This window comes from Prinia subflava, chromosome 8 (assembly GCF_021018805.1).
Source record: "Prinia subflava isolate CZ2003 ecotype Zambia chromosome 8, Cam_Psub_1.2, whole genome shotgun sequence".
NCBI classification, from domain to species: Eukaryota; Metazoa; Chordata; class Aves; order Passeriformes; family Cisticolidae; genus Prinia; species Prinia subflava.
Genome location: NC_086254.1, coordinates 15,410,739 through 15,429,905, shown reverse-complemented (window position 1 = coordinate 15,429,905; position 19,167 = coordinate 15,410,739). Strand labels below are relative to the sequence as shown.

Below are 19,167 nucleotides of genomic sequence, written 5' to 3'. Positions count from 1 at the left end.
GGTTCGGGGGCGGGTGAGACCCCCGGCGGTGCTGCCAGAACCCCTCCAACCCCTCACACCCTCCCGGGGACCCCCCCAGCCGACCCCTGCGGGGCTCCCCCGGCTTTTTTGAAGCAGTACACGCCGAAGAGCTTGTACTTCTTGTCGGGGAAGCCGAGGTTGCGCACGCCGGGCTCGTGTCCGCCGCAGCGGGCGCGGGGGTTGACGATGGGGTAGCGGATGGAGCCGTCCTCCAGCCAGCCCGCCTCGCAGCGGTCCAGCAGCTGGATCTTCCAGGCCGCGTACAGCTGCCCCACCTTGGCCACCGCCGCGCCGTTGTTCTTGCACGCCTGCACCGCCTCCGGGTAGCTGAGCTTGCGGAAGGTCTTGAGGAAATAAACTTTGCCTGGGGAAAAAGGGGAGGGGGGAGGGAGGGGGTGAGGGGTGCTCTGGAGCTTCTTCCCAAAGGCTTTTTTGGGGATGGAGTCACTGTGGAACCACCGGGAGGGTTTTAGGGAGGTTGGAGAAGTTGAGGGGTACCAGAAATGTGGAGCCTCCAACGCGTTTTTGAGATGGAGGTGATGGATGGAAGCTCTGAGGAATGCCAAAAATGTTTTCGGGAGGTTGGAGAGGTGGAGGGGCACCAGCCCTGGAGAGCTCAAACAGGCTTTTGGGGCTGGAGGTGATGGGTGGGAGTTCTGTGGAACCCCAAAAGCGTTTTGGGGGGCAGGTTGGAGTTGAGGGGTGCCAGCCGTGTGGAGCCTCCAACACGTTTTGGGGCTGGAGGTGATGGATGGAAGCTCTGTGGGGCCCTCGAGAAGATTTGGGGGAGGTTGGAGAACTTGAGGGGCACCAACCTTCCCTCCCACCACCCTGATGACCACCAGAACACCCCAAAATTTCCATGCCTCAGTTTCCCCGCTCACGGTTGAGGTTGGAGGTGAAGAGCCAATTCTCTCTCCATCCTCATCATTCTCCATCAGTGACTCTGCCATCCTCTCCCTCCCATCACCCTGATGACCCCCGGATTCCCGGTGCCCCCCGGCTCCCGGTGCCTCAGTTTCCCTGCTCACCGTTGAGGTTGGACGTGAAGCAGAAGTGCCAGCAAATCCCTACAGCATTGGGTTCCCTCTCCATCCTCATCATCCTCCACCACTGACTCTGCCATCCTCTCCCTCCCATCACCCTCTCCCCCGGCTCCCGGTGCCCCCCGGCTCCCGGTGCCTCAGTTTCCCCTCACCATTGAGGTTGGAGGTGAAGAGCGAATTCTCTCTCCATCCTCATCATCCTCCATCGTTGCCTCTCTGATTCTGCCATCCTCTCCCTCCCATCACCCTGACAACCACCAGAACACCCTCCTTCCCCGCCACCGATCGCCGTGCCTCAGTTTCCCCTCACCGTTGAGGTTGGAGATGAAGCAGAAGGCCTCGTAGAGCCAGCAAACCCCTCCAGCACCGGATTCCCCTCCATCTTCATCATCCTCCATCAGTGATTCTCTGATCCTCTCCCTCCCATCATCACCCATCCCCCGGCTCCCGGTGCCCCCCGGCTGCCGGTGCCTCAGTTTCCCCTCACCGTTCAGGTTGGAGGTGAAGCAGAAGTGCCAGCAAACCCCTCCAGTGTTGGATTCCCTCTCTATCCTCATCATCCTCCACCACTGACTCTGCCATCCTCTCCTTCCCACCCCCCTCTCCCCCGGCTCCCGGTGCCCCCCGGCTCCCCGGTGCCTCAGTTTCCCCTCACCATTGAGGTTGGACGTGAAGAGCGAATTCTCTCTCCATCCTCATCATTCTCCATCAGTGATTCTCTGATTCTGCCATCCTCTCCCTCCCATCACCCTGATGACCCCCAGATTCCCGGTGCCCCCCGGCTCCCGGTGCTCCCCGGCTGCCGGTGCCTCAGTTTCCCCTCACCGTTGAGGTTGGAGATGAAGCAGAAGGCGTCGTAGAGCCAGCAAACCCCTCCAGCACCGGATTCTCCTCCATCTTCATCATCCTCCATCAGTGATTCTCTGATCCTCTCCCTCCCATCATCACCCATCCCCCGGCTCCCGGTGCCCCCCGGCTCCCGGTGCCTCAGTTTCCCCTCACCATTGAGGTTGGACGTGAAGAGCGAATTCTCTCTCCATCCTCATCATCCTCCATCGTTGCCTCTCTGATTCTGCCATCCTCTCCCTCCCATCACCCTGATGACCCCCAGATTCCCGGTGCCCCCCGGATTCCCGGTGCCCCCCGGCTCCCCGTGCCTCAGTTTCCCCTCACCGTTGAGGTTGGACGTGAAGCAGAAGTGCCAGCAAACCCCTCCAGGGCGAGATTGCCTCTCCATCCTCATCATCCTCCACCACTGACTCTGCCATCCTCTCCCTCCCACCCCCTCTCCCCCGGCTCCCGGTGCCCCCCGGCTCCCGGTGCCTCAGTTTCCCCTCACCGTTGAGGTTGGAGGTGAAGCAGAAGGCCTCATAGAGCCAACAAACCCCTCCAGCGCCGGATTCTCCTCCATCCTCATCATCCTCCATCAGTGATTCTCTGATCCCTTCCCTCCCACCACCCTGATGACCACCAGAACCACCCCCTCTCCCCCGGCTCCCGGTGCCTCAGTTTCCCCGCTCACCGTTCAGGTTGGAGGTGAAGCAGAAGTGCCAGCAAACCCCTCCAGTGCTGGATTCCCTCTCCATCCTCATCATTCTCCATCAGTGACTCTGCCATCCTCTCCCTCCCATCACCCTGATGACCCCCGGATTCCCGGTGCCCCCCGGCTGCCGGTGCCTCAGTTTCCCCTCACCATTGAGGTTGGATGTGAAGAGCGAATTCTCTCTCCATCCTCATCATCCTCCATCAGTGATTCTCTGATTCTGCCATCCTCTCCCTCCCATCACCCTGACAACCACCAGAACACCCTCCTTCCCCCCCACCAATCGCCGTGCCTCAGTTTCCCTTCACCGTTGAGGTTGGAGGTGAAGCAGAAGTGCCAGCAAACCCCTCCAGGGCTAGATTGCCTCTCCATCCTCATCATCCTCCATCAGTGACTCTGCCATCCTCTCCCTCCCATCATCACCCTCTCCCCCGGCTCCCGGTGCCCCCCGGCTGCCGGTGCCTCAGTTTCCCCGCTCACCATTGAGGTTGGAGGTGAAGAGCGAATTCTCTCTCCATCCTCATCGTCCTCCATCAGTGATTCTCTGACTCTGCCATCCTCTCCCTCCCATCACCCTGATGACCCCCGGCTCCCGGTGCCCCCCGGATTCCCGGTGCCCCCCGGATTCCTGGTGCCCCGCGGCTCCCGGTGCTCCCCGGCTCCCCGTGCCTCAGTTTCCCCTCACCGTTGAGGTTGGAGGTGAAGCAGAAGGCGTCGTAGCGCTCGCTCTCCTTGTGCCGGTAGCCGTAGCTGCGCACGCCCACGGGGGTGTCCTTGCGGCCGCAGCGCTCGCGGGGCCGCGCGATCGGGTACTGCACCTGAGACCGAGGAATTATTATTAAAAAATAATAAATTAATTATTAAAAATAATAATTTCTGTACGAGCTAACTGCGGGTGGTGGGGGGAAGTAGAAGATGCACGGCCTGAACCTGACTCGGCCTGGCCTTGGAATAAAACTCAGCTTTCTGCAGCTCATGTTATTATTTTAATTTAATCCAGTGTGACTCTAGCCCGGGGGATAATTGAGAATCGCCCTTTTAACCAAATCAAGTTTAACTATAAATCATAGGTGTGATTTAGGATAGTAAATAAGAAATAGGATAACCAGTGGGGTGGAGGTTAGTTAACATATGTATAATTTAAAACTATAAAATCACAAAGCAACTCTGTATCCTCGGGCACAAGATTTGGGCATTTCATGCCCCTGTGTCCCGAGCGCTCGAATAAAGAATAAAAATACAAATAAAAATATAAAAATATAAAAATATAAAAATTATATAAGATTAAGAGTTAAAATAAGTCTTATTTTAAGTCTTAGTGAAGACTAAAAGTTAAAATAAGACTGAAAATAAAAATAAAAATAAAAAAAAATAAAAAAATATTAAAAATATAAAAATAAGACTAAGAATAAAAATAAATATTAAAAAATATAAAAATAAATATAAAAATAAATATAAAATAAATATAAAATAAATACAAATACAAATAAAATAAGTCTTATTTTAAGTCTTAGTTAAGACTAAGAGTTAAAATAAGACTGAAAATAAAAATAAAAATAAATAAAAATTTAAAAAAATATTAAAAATATAAAAATAAGACTAAGAATAAAAATAAATATAAAAATAAATATTAAAAAATATATAAATAAATATATAAATAAATATAAAAAATATATAATAAATATATAAATAAATATATAAATAAATATATAAATAAATATATAAATAAATATATAAATAAATATAAAAATAAATATAAAATAAATACAAATACAAATAAATAAAAATAAAAATAAAAATAAAAATAAAAATAAAAATAAAAATGAAAAAATAAGACTAAGAATAAAAATAAAAATTAATATAAAAATAAATATAAAAATAAATACAAATAAAAATAAAAAATAAAAATACAAATACAAATACAAATAAATAAAAATAAAAATAAAAATAAAAATAAAAATAAAAATAAAAATAAAAATAAAAATAAAAATAAAAATAAAAATAAAAATAAAAATAAAAATAAAAATAAAAACAAAAACAAAAACAAAAATAAAAATAAAAAATTAAAAAATTAAAAAATAAACCCAAAGCCGTTTTCCCCTCTGACGCACCGAGCCGTCCTGCAGCCAGCCCGCGTTGCACCAGTCCAGCCCCTCCAGCCACGCCTGGTGCAGCTGCTCGTGCGAGGCCAGGATCCCGTCCTGCTCCCGGCACGCCCGCTCGGCCTCGTGGAAGTTCAGCGTGTAACGCCCCAGGCGGGGGTGGTACGGGAAAATCACCCCTGGGAGGAGGAGAGGGGATTTGGGGGGGTTTGGGGGGGTTTGGGGGGGTTTGGGGGGGTTTGGGGGGTTGGGCGGGATGGAGGGGGCGGGGGAGGGTGTGGAGGGTGGAGGGGGTGGGGATGTGGGCGGGAGAACGGTCTGGAAAATTCTGTTTGTCTTCCCTCTGCAAGGGGTTTGGGGAGATGCGGGTTTTGGGGTGAATTCCAGGAGGTTCTGGAATTTGAGGAAATGGGGATTGTGTTTGGGAGAATGGCCGGGAAAATCCCGCTCATCATCCCTCAGCAAGGAGTTTGGGGAGATGCGGGTTTTGGGGTGAAATCCAGGAGATTCTGCTCTGAGATTTGGGAAAATGGGGATTGTGTTTGGGAGAATGGCCGGGAAAATCCTGCTCAGGGAGGAGTTTTGGGAGATGCAGGTTTTGGGATGGCAAGGAACCCTGAACTCTGTGAGATTCTGCTCTGGGATTTGGGAAAATGAGAATTTTATTTGGGAGAACGGCCGGGAAAATCCCGCTCGTCATCACTCTGCAAGGAGTTTTGGGAGATGTGGGTTTGGGGGTGGTAGGGAACCCTGAACTCCAGGAGATTCTGCTCTGGGATTTGGGAAAATGGGAATTTTATTTGGGAGAATGGCCTGGAAAATCCCGCTCATTGTCCTTTGGTGAGGAGTTTTGGGAGATGCGGGTTTTGGGACTGCAGGGAACCCCAAACTCCAGGAGATTCTGCTCTGGGATCTGGGAGCATCGGTGGTGCCAGCCGAGCCCTGGCACCCCCAAAATCCACCCTCGGAGCTCCCAAAAAATCCATTTCCCCCTTTCCCACCCCTGATCTGCACTCCTGAACCCCCAAAAAAGGCATTTCCCCCTCTGCCACCCCGACCCCCTAAAAAAGAAGTGATACACTCCTCTATCACCTCCTGAACCCCTAAAAAAAAATTTCCCCCTTTCCCACCACAAAAGCCGCACCCCCGAACCCCTAAAAAAACCCGATACACCCCTCCAGATGTCCTGAACCCCCACAAAATCATTTTCCAGCCGCCACCCCCCCGTCCCCCGCTGCTTTCCCACCCCTCACCCCGCAACTCTCCTGACAAAACCCCCCCAAAACTCCCCAGGTACGGCCCTTGATGGGCATCAAACCAAACCCCCCTATAAAAATGGGGATTTTTAAGGGGTTCAGGGGTGGCAGAGGGGAGAAATGGATTTTTTTAGGGGTTCAGGGGTGGCAGAGGGGAGAAATGGATTTTTTTAGGGGTTCGGGGGTGGCAGAGGGGAGAAATGGATTTTTTTAGGGGTTCAGGGGTGGCAGAGGGGAGAAATGGATTTTTTTAGGGGTTCAGGGGTGGCAGAGGGGAGAAATGGATTTTTTAAGGGGTTCAGGGGTGGCAGAGGGGAGAAATGGATTTTTTTAGGGGTTCAGGGGTGGCAGAGGGGAGAAATGGATTTTTTTAGGGGTTCAGGGGTGGCAGAGGGGAGAAATGGATTTTTTTAGGGGTTCAGGGGTGGCAGAGGGGGGAAATGGATTTTTTTAGGGGTTCAGGGGTGGCAGAGGGGAGAAATGGAATTTTTTAGGGGTTCAGGGGTGGCAGAGGGGGGAAATGCCCTTTTAGGAGTGCAAGTTGGAGGTAGGAAAGGGGGAAACGGCTTTTTTGGGAGCTGCGACAACCCCGGGAGAACCCCCCGGAGGTGCCACCTTCGAGGTCCAGCTTGACCACGCCGGTGTCGTCCTCGAGCTCGTCGGTGACCTCGCACTCGTAGCGCCCGTAGTCCTGCAGGGTCACGTTGCGGATGATGAGGGACGCGTCCCCCGCTCCGTCCTCCTGCAGCTCCGTGCGGCCCCGGTAGGGCCCGAAGGCGCGGCGGGCCTGGCCCAGGGCCACGAACACGTCCACGAACTCCATGGGCTCGGTGACTTTGGTCCACTTGAGGCGGATCTGGGCCGGGTCGTGCGCGGACACGTCGTAGTGGTAGCGGCAGGGCAGGATGATGGTGCCACCGCGGTGTGTCACCACCTTGCCCGGGGCGGTCTGCACCACCACGGCGCCGCTGTCACCCTCTGGGGACAAAGGGGGACACGGGGTCAGGGGGGGTAAAGGGGTCAGGGGGGACACGGGGTCAGGGGGGATAAAGGGGTCAGGGGGGACACGGGGTCAGGGGGGATAAAGGGGTCAGGGGGGATAAAGGGGGGACACAGGGGTCAGGGGGGACACGGGGTCAGGGGGGATAAAGGGGGGACACAGGGGTCAGGGGGGGACACGGGGTCAGGGGGGATAAAGGGGTCAGGGGGGATAAAGGGGGGACACGGGGGGCAGGGGGGACACAGGGGCAGGGGGGATAAAGGGGGGACACAGGGGTCAGGGGGGACACGGGGTCAGAGGGGGACACTGGGGTCAGGGGGGTTAAAGGGGTCAGGGCATACAAAGGGGGCAGGGGGAACAAAGGGAGCAGGGGGGATAAAGGGGTCGGGGGGGACACAGGGGGCAGGGGGGGACACAGGGGGATAAAGGAGGCAGGGGGGACACAGGGTCAGGGGAGATTAAAGGAGTCAGAGGGGATTAAAGGGGGCAGGAGGGACAAAGGGGTCAGGGGGGGACACAGGGTCGGAGAGAGACACTGGGGTCAGTGGGGTTAAAGGGGTCGGGGAGGTTAAAGGGGTCGGGGGGGATTAAGGGGTCAGAGGGGGATAAAGGGCGCAGGGGAGGATAAAGGGGGCAGGGGGTTAAAGGGGGCAGGGGGGGGATAAAGGGGGCAGGGGGGACACTGGGGTCAGGGGGGGACAAAGAGTTGGGGGGGACAAAGGGGTCAGGGAAGGACATTGGGGTCGGGGGGGAGATGGGGTCAGGGAGGGATAAAGAGTTGGGGGGACAAAGGGGTCAAGGAGGGACACGGGGGTCAGGGAGGGACAAAGGGGGTCAGAGGGGGACATGGAGGTCAGGGCGGGACACCGGGGTCATGGGGGGAGAAAGGGAAATGGTTTTTTTTTAGGGGTCAGGGGTGGCAGAGGGGGGAAATGCTCTTTTAGGGGTGCAGGTTGGGGGTGGGAAAAGGGGGAAACGGATTTTTGGGGAGCTCGGAGGGCGCAGTTTGGGGGGATCCCCCACCCCAAACCCACCCCGCCCCACAGGGGGACCCCGGCCCCACTCACCCATGACGTGCACAACCTTCTTCCTGCCGGGGGGCGCCGCCAGCGCGGCCACGAGCAGCAGCAGCAGCGCCGCGGGGGGCGGCCCAGGGGCTGCGGGGGCGCATCTGGGGGGGACAGCAGCGCCCTCAGCACCCCAAAACACCCCCGGGCCGAGGGGGCGCATCTGGGGGGGACAGCAGCGCCCTCAGCACCCCAAAACCCACCTAGGACCGAGGGGGCGCATCTGGGGGGGACAGCGGCGCCCTCAGCACCCCAAAACCCCCCCGGGCCGAGGGGGCGCATCTGGGGGGGACAGCAGCGCCCTCAGCACCCCAAACCCCCCCCCGGGCCGAGGGGGCGCATCTGGGGGGGCAGCAGCACCCTCAGCACCCCAAAACCCCCCGGGTATCTGGGGGGGACAGCAGCGCCCTCAGCACCCCGAAACCCCCCCGGGCATCTGGGGGGGCAGCAGCACCCTCAGCACCCCAAAACCCACCTAGGACCGAGGGGGCGCATCGGGGGGGGACAGCAGCACCCCCAAAACCCCCCCAGGAACGAGGGGAACCCCCCGGTGCCCAGTGCGAGGGGGGGCAGCGCCCTCTGTCACCCACCCCAAGGGGGGTCTGGCCGCCCCCTGACCCCCCCAAAGCCAGCAGGGACCCCCCGGCTGGGAATGCAGGGGGTTTGGGGAGATGCGGGGTTTGGGGTGAATTCTGGGAGATTCTGATCTAAGATTTGAGGAAAATGGGAATTCTACACTTTGGGAGAATCGCCAGGAAAATCTGGCTCGTTGTTCCTCTGCAAGGAGTTTTGGGAGATGCAGATTTTGGATGGCAGGGAGCTCCAAACTCCAGGAGATTCTGCTCTGGGATTTGGGGAAATGGGAATTGTGGGTGGAATAATCGCCTGGAAAATCCCGCTCATTGTCCCTCTGCAAGAGTTTTGGGTGATGCGGATTTTGGGATGAACTCCGGGAGATTCTGCTCAAGGATTTGAGGAAAATTGGAATTCTGCACGTTGGGAGAATGGCCAGGAAAATCTGGCTCCTTTTCCCTCTGCAAGGAGTTTTGGGAGATGCAGATTTTGGGACTGCAGGGAGCCCCGAACTTCAGGAGATTCTGCTCTGGGATTTGGGACCATCGGTGGTGCCCGTGCGGGGTCCGAGCCCTGGCACCCCCAAAATCCACCCTCGGAGCTCCCAAAAAATCCATTTCCCCCTTTCCCACCCCTGATCTGCACTCCTGAACCCCCAAAAAATCCATTTCCCCCCTTTCCCACCCCTGATCTGCACTCCTGAACCCCAAAAAAGGCATTTCCCCCCCTCTGCCACCCCCCTGAACCCCTAAAAAATCAATTCCCCCCATTTCCATCCCCAATCCTGGCCTCCTGCACCCCTAAAAAAGCGATTTCCCCCATTCCCATCCCCAAACCGAGCCCCCTGAACCCCCCAAAAAATCAATTTCCCCCATTCCCACCCCCCTAACTCCGCTCCCGACCTCACCCCCCGCGCCCCGCTCGCTTCCAGGAGCGCTGAATTTTCCGCGGCAGCCGCAGCGGGGCCGGAGCCGCCGGGTTATTTCTGGCGCCTCTGGAACCCGAACCGGCGGGCACGGAGCGGGCGGCGGCGGCGGAGACCCCCCGGGACCGCCCCCGGGAGCGCCCCCTGCCCTGGGGGGGACCCTCGCCCTCCTCGGGGGGGTCCCCCGCGCTCTGGGGGTGCCCCCAGTGCCAGCCCGGCTCCGGGCAGCGGGGCTGGAGGGGGCACGGGCAGCGCGGGGGTCCCGGTGCCCGATCCGGGGGACAGGGGGAGGGACAGAACCCCCCCCGGGGGTCCCGGTACCGGGTCCAGGTGCTCGGGGTCCGCTGGAGGGGCACAAAAAGCGGGGCGGGGCCCCCGGGGGTCCCGGTGCCCGATCCGCGAGCTGGGGGAGAGGATCAACCCCTCCCGGGGGTCCCGGTGCCCGGGGTGGGGTGGGGGGCCCTGGGCAGCCCCCCCGGGCCAGTCCCGGTGCCAAACCCGAGCTCAGCGCGGGCAGGGCAGCCCCGGTGCCCGGTCCGGGGGCGGATGGAGCGGGACACCCCCCACACCGGGGTCCCGGTGCTCGGTGTGGGGCGGGGGGAGCAGGAAACCCCCCCCCGGAGCATCCCGGTGCCCGCAGCGGGGGCGGAAGCGGCGGGGCAGCCCCGGTGCCGGTGGCGGCGGCGGCTGCGGCGGCGCTCGGCGGCCCGGTGCGGTGTTGCAGTGCGGGACACTGCGGCGGCGGCCCCGGGGCTGCGGGACTCCGGTGCCCGCAGCGCGGGGGGAGCCCCGCTCCCGCCTCCGCCACCGGCCCGCGGCCAGCGACCCCCGCCCGCCGCACCCCTCCCTCTGCCGGGGGTCGCGTCCCGGTGCCCGCAGCCCCCGCACTCACCGTGTGCCCGGTGCCTCCTCCGGTGCCTCCTCCGGTGCCTCCTCCGGTGCTGCCGGCGCGGCTCCGCGCAGGGGGCGACAACCGGGAGCTCGGCCCGGCCCTGCCCCGGTTACCGGAGCTGCGCAGGGCCGGCCGCTCGCCAAGGTCACCGGCCCGCGCGGTGTCCCCCGGTGCCGCCGGTGCCGCCGGTGCCGCCGGGCTGCGGGCGGGGAACGCGCGGGGCGAGAGGGAAAATCCCCCCGCGGGCACCGCCGGGGCGGCCGCGCCCACCCAGCCCCGGCCCGGGCACCCACCCGGGAGGTGGCGCCCCAAAAACTCCGGAGCCACCCCAAAACCTCCGGGACCACCCCAAAAACTCCGGTGCCACCCGAAAAACTCCGGTACCACCCCAAAAACTCCGGTACCCTCCCCAAAAACTCCGGTACCACCCCCAAAAACTCTGGTACCACCCTCCTCCGTGTGCCCACCCCCCAAAAGTCAGGGCACCACCCCCAAAACTCTGGTACCACCCCCTGCGGTGTGCCCACCCCCCCAAAACCTCCGGTACCACCCCAAAAAGTTCGGTACCACCCTCCTCCGTGTGCCCACCCTCCAAAAGTTCGGGCACCACCCCAAAAACTCTGGCACCACTCCCCTGCCTTGTGCCCACCCCCCCAAAATCGCACACCCACCCGGGAGGTGGCACCCCAAAAACCTCGGTACCACCCCCGCCGTGTGCCCACCCCCCCCAAAATCCCACCCCGACCCGCCCTGCAGCCCCTGCCCACCCGCGGGCACCCCCGGGACCCCTGCCCGGCCGCCCCCAGCCCCACAAAGCCCCGGGGACGCGGCTGGCAGCGAGACCCGGCTCCTTTATTGAGTGACTGCCGTGCCCTGGAGCTGTCCACCGGGATCCACCGGGACCCACCGGGACCCACCGGGACCCACCGGGACCCACCGGGACCTGCAGGACCCACCGGGACCCACCGGGACCCCACCGGGATCCACTGGGAGCTGCGATGTCCCCACGGAGCATCCCAAGGTCCCCACAGCTTTTGAGGGACCCTGGAGCATCCCTGGGGACACTCTGGGGACATTTCTGGGGACATTTCTGGGGACATTTCTGGGGACATTTCTGGGGACATTTCTGGGGACAACCTGGGGACACTCTGGGACATTTCTGGGGACATTTCTGGGGACAACCTGGGGACACTCTGGGGACATTTCTGGGGACACCTCTGGTCCCAGCACTCGGAGCGGGGCGAGAGGCACCGGACGGGATCTCCCGAGGTGGGGACAGAAGGACCCGAGATGGGGACAGCAGGACCCGCGGTGTGGACAGCAGGACCCGGGCTGGGGACAGAAACCCCCGGGGTGGGGACAGAAACCCCCGGGGTGGGGACAGAAACCCCCGGGATGGGGACAGCAGGACCCGGGCTGGGGACAGCAGCTGCAGGGGACAGCAGGACCCGGGCTGGGGACAGCAGGACCAGGGCTGGGGACAGCAGGACCCGCCGTGGGGACAGCAGGACGCGTCACTGTCGCTTTTTGTGGCGGGCCAGCCCCGGCGCGGCGCGGGGCGCGAAGAAGGCGGGGGCGCGCAGGCAGCGCAGCGCCAGCAGCTGCGGGCACAGCGCCAGCAGCGCGTTGGACACCGCGAACCCCCAGAGCGCCTCGTCCGGGGTCTGGTACGGGAACGGCGTGCGGGGGGTGCAGAGACGAGCCCAGGTGCGCGAACTGAGCCTGCGGGCACCGGGAGAGTCAGCGGGGACAAAGGGGGAAAGCCCCGGGGACAAAGCGGCAAAGACCCGGGGACAAAGGGTGCAAAGCCCTGACCCCAAAAGGGGCAAAGCCCTGACCCCAAAAGGGGCAAAGTCCTGACCCCAAAAGGGGCAAAGCCCTGACCCCAAAAGGGGCAAAGTCCTGACCCCAAAAGGGGCAAAGCCCTGACCCCAAAAGGGGCAAAGTCCTGACCCCAAAAGGGGCAAAGCCCTGACCCCAAAAGGGGCAAAGCCCGGATCCTAAAAGGTGCAAAGCCCTGGCCCTTAAAAGGTAAAAGCCCCTGTCCCCAAAGGGGCAAAGCCCAGGTCCTAAAAGGTGCAAAGCCCCGATCCTAAAAGGGGGCAAAGCCCAGGTCCTAAAAGATAAAAGCCCCGGTTCTAAAAGGTAAAAGCCCCTGTGCCAAAGGGGCAAAGCCCCGGCCCCAAAGGGTCAAACTCCCGGTCATAAAGGTGCAAAGCCCAGGTCCCAAGGGGGCAAAGCCCAGATCCTAAATGGGGCAAAGCCCCGGCCCCAAAGGGTAGAAAGCCCAGGTCCTAAAAGGTGCAAAGCTCTGGCCCTTAAAAGATAAAGCCCAAGTCCTAAAAGGTAAAAGCCCCTGACCCAAAGGTGCAAAGCCCAGGTCCTAAAAGGTTGGATTTTGGAGCCTCCCGCTTGGGATTTTCCCCCCAAACCCCAGGATTTCCCACGCACCTCGGGATGTCCCCAACCCCCGAGATTTCCCCCACACCCCGGGATGTCTCCCCGCACCCCGGGATGTCCCCAACCCCCGGGATGTCCCCACCTGCGCCACGGCCCCGGCGCACACGAGGCTGCAGTCGGGCAGGCAGGAGCAGCCGGGCAGCGCCAGCCCGTACACGGCGAGGAGCAGGAAGGGCAGCAGGTAGAACAGGTAGAGCAGCATCTGCGGGGACAGCGCCAGCGCCACCCCCGTGTCACCCCCGGGTCACCCCGTGTCACCCCCGGGTCACCCCCCGTGTCACCCCCGCCGGCCCCGGGGGTCCCCGCGCTGTCCCCCGTCCTCACCTGCACCTTGGGGTAGCCCACGGGGTCGCGCAGGTAGGGCTCGCGCAGGTAGGTGTAGTCGAAGCACGCGTCAGCCGGGCAGTCCAGGACCACCTGCGAGGGGGGGGGACCGGGCAGGGACCCCCCTGGGACCCCCCCCGGGACCCCCCGGGACCCCCGAGAGCCTCCAGGGCACCCCAAACCCTCCCCTGGGACCCCCGAGAGCCTCCAGGACCATACAAGACCCCCCCCAGATGCCCCCAAAGCCCCTCCAGGACTACCTTGAGCTCCTCCAGGACCACCCCGAGCCCCTTGAGGAGCCCCCCTAGACCCTCCAGGATCCCCCAGAGCTCCTCCAAGAGCCCCTCAAGCCCCTCCAGGACCCCCCTAGACCCTCCAGGACCCCCCGAGACCCTCCTGGACCCTCCAGAGCTCCTCTAGGACACCCCCCAGACCCCTCCAAGAGCCCCCTGAGCCTTTTCAGGACCCCCAGGACCCTCCACGATTCCCCAAAGCCCCTCCAGAACCACCCCGAGCCCCTCCAGGACCACCCCGAGCTCCTCCAGGACCCCCCAAACCCTTCCAGCCCCCCCCAGCACTCACCAACCCCCTGAAGAAGGTGAAGGCGGCGGTGAGGATGAGGAAGAGGATGAGCAGCACATCCTGAGGCCGCCGGTGCAGAGGTTTGCTCTGCTCCTCTGCGATCTGGGACGGGAAATTTGGGGATTTTTGGGGGTCCCGATGCAGCCCCGGGACCGCGGGAGCCCCCCGGACCCCCCTCACCTTCTCGGGGCTGAGGTTGGGCAGCGCCCGCGGCTGCTGGAAGAGCCGGAGGCCGGCCCAGGTGAGGAGGAGGAGGTAGGGCAGGTTGAGGAGGAAGGACGGGCTCAGCTCGGGGCTGTATTTGCCTGCGGGAGAGAGCGCGGGGTGGGCACGGAGCCTTCCTCCCCCTCCTCTTCCTCCTCCTCCTCCTTCCTCCTTTCTACTCTTTTTTCCTCCTCCTTCTCCTCCTCTTCCTTCCTCCCCCTTCCTCCTCTTCCTCCTCCTTCCTCCTCTTCCACCTCTTCCTCCTCCTCCTTCTTCTTTCCTCCTCCTCCTTCCTCTTCCTCCTCCTCCTCCTCCTCCTCCTCCTCCTTCTCCTTCCTCCTCCTCCTCCTTCCTCCTTCCTCCTCCTCCTCCTCCTCCCCGTTACCGATCAGGTTTCCCAGCAGGAAAACCACGGCGCTCATCAGCATCGAGCCCAGCCAGAAGAGTCCCAGGCTCCGGTAATTCTTCCTGCGGGGACAGCGGGAGCCCCTCCTCAAAATTCCGGGATTTTCCAGACCCCCAGGAGCCCCTTCCTCAAATTCCGGGATTCTCCAGCCCCCCCCGGAGCCCTCTCCTCAAAATTCGGGATTTTCCCGCCCCCTCGAGTCCAGCCGGGATCAGCCCCTCCTCAGGAAATTCGGGAATTCTCCCACCCCAGAGACCCCCCCCAAGCCCCTCAAGCCCCTTCCTCAAGAAATTCGGGATTCTCCCACTCCCCGAGCCCCCTCCTCAGGAATTTGGGATTTTCCACTCCCCCGAGCCCCCTCCTCAGGAATTCGGGATTCTCCCAACCCCGAGCCCTCTTCTCAGGAAATTTGGGATTCTCCAGTCCCCCTGAGCCCCCTCTTCGGGAATTCCGGATTCTCCCACGCCCCCGAGCCCCCTCCTCAGGAATTTGGGATTTTCCATCCCCGGAGCCCCTCGATTCCCCCAGAGCCCCCCGAGCCCCCCGCAGCCCCCAGAGCCCCCCGGGAGCCCTCGATCCCCCCCGGAGCCGCCCTCGCCCCCCGCCCACCTGCGCCCCGCGGCCGCGGCCATGGCCAGGCACAGCCCGTAGTGCACGGAGCCGTCCCAGTAGCAGGTGAGGAGCCCGTGAGCCGTGCGCAGGTGGGGATCGCCCTGCGGGACAGCGGGGACAGAGAGGGGACAGAGAGGGGACAGAGAGGGGACAGAGAGGGGACACAGGGTCACACCGGGGATGGGACAGAGCGGGGACAGCGCGGGGACACAGGGTCACACCGTGGGTGGATCAGCGCAGGGATTTCGGGGATGGGGACACCAGGAATGGGGACACCGCGGGGACACCGCAGGGACACACCGGGGATGGGACATTGTTGGGGGGACACTGTGTCACACCGGGTGCGGGGACACCTGGTCACACCGGGGAGACACCGGGAGGGGACACTTGGGGGGGTTCACACCAGGGTTGGGGACACCGAGGGTCACACCAGGGGGGTCATAATGGGAGCGGGGACACCGGGGGCGGGGACACGGGAGAGGGGACACCGGGGCGGGGACACCGAGGGGGTCACACCGGAGGTGGGGACACCGGGGCGGGGACAACGGGGTGTCCCCGGTGGCTGCGCGGGGCGGGGCCCGCACCTCTCGCAGGTAGAGCTCGGCGAAGCCCGAGATGAGCCCGTCCTCCTCCAGCGCGATCAGCAGATCCACGGCCGACACGAAGGAGAACAGCACCAACACTGCCGAGAACAGCACCAACACTGCTCCGTGCGGGTCCCCAAACCCAAATCCCTGCTCTGTGTGGGGTCCCCAAAATCCCAAACCCAAATCCCTGCTCCATGCGGGGTCCCCAAAATCCCAAACCCAAATCCCTGCTCCATGCGGGGTCCCCAAAATCCCAAACCCAAATCCCTGCTCCATGCAGGGTCCCCAAAATCCCAAATCCCTGCTCTGTGCGGGGTCCTCACACCCCCCAAAATCCCAAATCTCTCCTCCATGCAGGGCCTGCAGCTCCCCCAGCTCCCCCAAATCCCAAATCCGTGCAGGTCCCACAAATTCCCCTCAGATCCCAAATCCTTGCTTCGTGCAGGTCCTGCAAGTTCCCCCAAATTCCAAATCACAGATCCCAAATCCCTGTTCCATGTGGGTTCCACAACCACAGCTCTCCCCAGATCCCAAACCCCAAACCCCAAACCCAAACCCCAAACCCCACGCCCCAAGCCCACCCCGGGGGTCTCACCGCAGTACAGGGGGTCCTGGAAGAGGCTGAAGCTGCCGGTGAGGATGAGGAAGGAGACGAGGCCGAGGAGCACCAGGGTGACCAGCAGGGCCAGCGCTGCGGGGCTGCAGCGGGATCGGGGACGCTGCAGCAGCGGCACGGCCCCGTCCCCATTCCCATAGAACAATCCCATTCCCGCTGGGTTCGGGATTAGGATCGGACCCCGGCACAGGCGGGGTCACTGCCCGCCCTCTGTGGGGGAAATCTGGATCTGGGAATTACCCTGGGGGGAAGATCCCAAAGGGGAAAACCCCAAAGGGGGCAGATCCCAAAGGGGGCAGATCCCAAAGGGGGCAGATCCCAAATCCATCCTGGCCCCCGTTCCTCATTCCCTGTCCGCATTCCCGAGGGTCCCTCCCTGTCCCGAGTTCCCTCCCTGTCCTCATTCCCCTGTCCCCATTCCCGGGGTCACTCCCTGTCCGGGGGGTCCCTCCCTGTCCCCATTCCCCATTCCCCATTCCCGGGGTCCCTCCCGGTCCCAGGGTCCCTCCCTGTCCCCATTCCCGGAGGTCCCTCCCTGTCGCCGTTCCCCGTTCCCATTCCCGGGGGTCCCTCCGTGTCCCCATTCCCGGGGGTCCCTCCCTGTCCCCATTCCCGGAGGTCCCTCCCGGTCCCGGGGTCCCTCCCTCTCCCCATTCCCTGTCCCCGGTCCCGGGGGTCCCTCCGTGTCCCCACTCACTGCAGCGCCGTGACCCCGCTGGCACCGAGGGCCACCGGCAGCGCCAGCAGAGGGGCGGCCAGGCCGGCCGGGCCTGCCGGGAGCTGCATCCCGGCCCCGCCGCTGCCCCGGCCCCGCCGCTGCCCCGGCCCCGCCGCCTGCCCCGGCCCCGCCGCTGCCCCGGCCCCGCCGCCTGCCCCGGCCCCGCCGCTGCCCCGGCCCCGCCGCCTGCACCGGCCCCGGCCCGCGGACTTCGGCCGGAACCGCCCCGGCAGCGCCCTTAAAGCCGCAGGGACACGGGGACACCGGGACAGGGACAGCGGTGACACACCGGGGACAGGGGCAGGGACACGGGGACACCGGGACAGGGACAGCGGTGACACACTGGGGACATCGGGACAGGGACAGCGGTGACACACCGGGGACAGGGGCAGGGGCACCGGGGACACGGGCAGGGACAGCGGTGACACACTGGGGACAGGGGCAGGGACAGCGGTGACACACCGGGGACAGGGGCAGGGACACGGGGACACCACAGGGACAGCGGTGACACACTGGGGACACGGGCAGGGACACACTGGGGACACTGCAAGGACAGGGGGACACACTGGGGACACGGGCAGGGACACCGGGACACTGCAGGGACAGAGTGGGGACACCGCAGGGACGCTCCCTCCGGGAGCTCGGAATTCCCGAGATTCCTTAAAGCCCGAGATTCCCGAGCCTTTATCCCGGATTTTAGTGAGGATTAAAGGGCTCCACATCCCTCTAGAAACAGGGAATTCCCGAGCCTTTATCCCAAATCCAGCGAGGATTGAAGGGCTCCACATCCCGCAGGGAACTCGGAATTCCCGAGCCTTTATCCCGAATTTTAGTGAGGATTAAAGGGCTCCACATCCCGCAGGGAACTCGGAATTCCCGAGCCTTTATCCCGAATTTTAGTGAGGATTGAAGGGATGGGAAACGGCTTTTCCAAGGGCCCCACATCCCTCTGGAAATCGGGAATTCCCGAGCCTTTCTCCCGGATTTTAGCGAGGATCGAAGGGCTCCACCTCCCGCAGGGAACTCGGAATTCCCGAGCCTTTATCCCGGATTTTCGGGAGCATTGAAGGGCTCCACATCCCTCTGGAAACCGGGAATTCCTGAGCCTTTATCCCGGATTTTCGGGAGGATTAAAGGGCTCCGCATCCCTCTGAAACTCAGGAATTCCCGAGCCTTTATCCCGGATTTTAGCGAGGATTGAAGGGCTCTGCATCCCTCTGGAAACTCGAGATTCCCGACCTTTTATCCCGGATTTTCGGGAGGATTAAAGGGCTCCCCATCCCTCTGGAAATCGGGAATTCCCGAGGATTTAAAACCTTCCCGGGGCTCCTCAGCCCCAGCCCGGCTCCGCCTTTTCCCGGATTCCCAAATCCCCCGGGAATTTGGCCTTTGGCGTTCCCCAGGAATTTTCCCTGGATTTTGCCCTGGGAGCAGCCGGGACACGCCCGGGAACGGGAACGGGGAAAAAACTCGGGAATAAACCTTGGGAATGACCGAGGCCTCAGGGATTGGGATAAGGAATTGACCCCCAGCAGAAAAAAAAAACCAAACCCAAAAAAACCCCAAAAATGGCGATGAGAAGGGGAAAAAAAGGGATTTGGGGATGATTCCATGGAAAAAATTCCAGGTTTTTCCAGTGAATCCTGCACTTGGAAGGAGCGGGAGAGGAGGGGCAGGAAATGGAGGGTGGGGAAAAGGAGGAAAAAATCAGGAGGGAAAAAATCAGGAGGAAAAAACAAGGAGGAAAAAAAAAGGAGGAAAAAAAATGAAGGAAAAAAGGAAGGAATAAATGGAATTTTGGCTGTGGGATCTCAGTGGAATATCCAGGGATGGCTGTGGTGTCCCTTCAGCTTGGAATTCCCACTGGGAAGAGCCGGAATTCCAACATTTCCACCCCCCTGGAATAAAGGGATTTTCCAAACCCCTCCACGCTCCCAAAAATCCCTTCCTGAATTCCCGGGAAAAGCAGGAATGAGGATCCAAGGGTGACCTCGAGCCCTGGGGAGCCGCCAAGGTTTTTATCAGGATTTCCCAATTTTCCCAAATTCCAGGCTCCCAGATTTGGGATTTCCCCTGGACAAACCCTCCCCAAAAAAGGAACCAAATCCAGATTTTTTTCCTAAAAAAATCCTTGGAAAAACTGAGCTCCAGGGCAGCCTCCCACCCCAAACAAATCCCTCTGTTCCCAAAAAAATTCCAAGATTAAACCTAAGGAACAAACAAGTTTGATTTT

General features: G+C 60.7%; 2 protein-coding genes across 2 annotated transcripts; both read right to left on the bottom strand.

Annotated features, from left to right (window-relative positions):
- Window positions 1-53: 53 nt before the first annotated feature.
- On the bottom strand, window positions 54-8,139 carry HAPLN4 (hyaluronan and proteoglycan link protein 4). Its single transcript, XM_063403522.1, is given in 6 exon segments — window positions 54-385; window positions 3,296-3,428; window positions 4,722-4,891; window positions 6,584-6,946; window positions 8,036-8,112; window positions 8,114-8,139. Coding segments are annotated over 6 exon segments (1,101 nt in total).
- A 3,668-nt stretch (window positions 8,140-11,807) lies between these two features.
- TM6SF2 (transmembrane 6 superfamily member 2) lies at window positions 11,808-17,038 on the bottom strand. Its single transcript, XM_063403500.1, is given in 11 exon segments — window positions 11,808-12,113; window positions 12,115-12,147; window positions 12,968-13,087; window positions 13,210-13,302; window positions 13,792-13,893; window positions 13,972-14,096; window positions 14,381-14,463; window positions 15,011-15,114; window positions 15,598-15,695; window positions 16,196-16,299; window positions 16,914-17,038. Coding segments are annotated over 11 exon segments (1,125 nt in total). The 5' UTR covers window positions 17,003-17,038; the 3' UTR covers window positions 11,808-11,939.
- Between the last annotated feature and the right edge of the window lie 2,129 nt (window positions 17,039-19,167).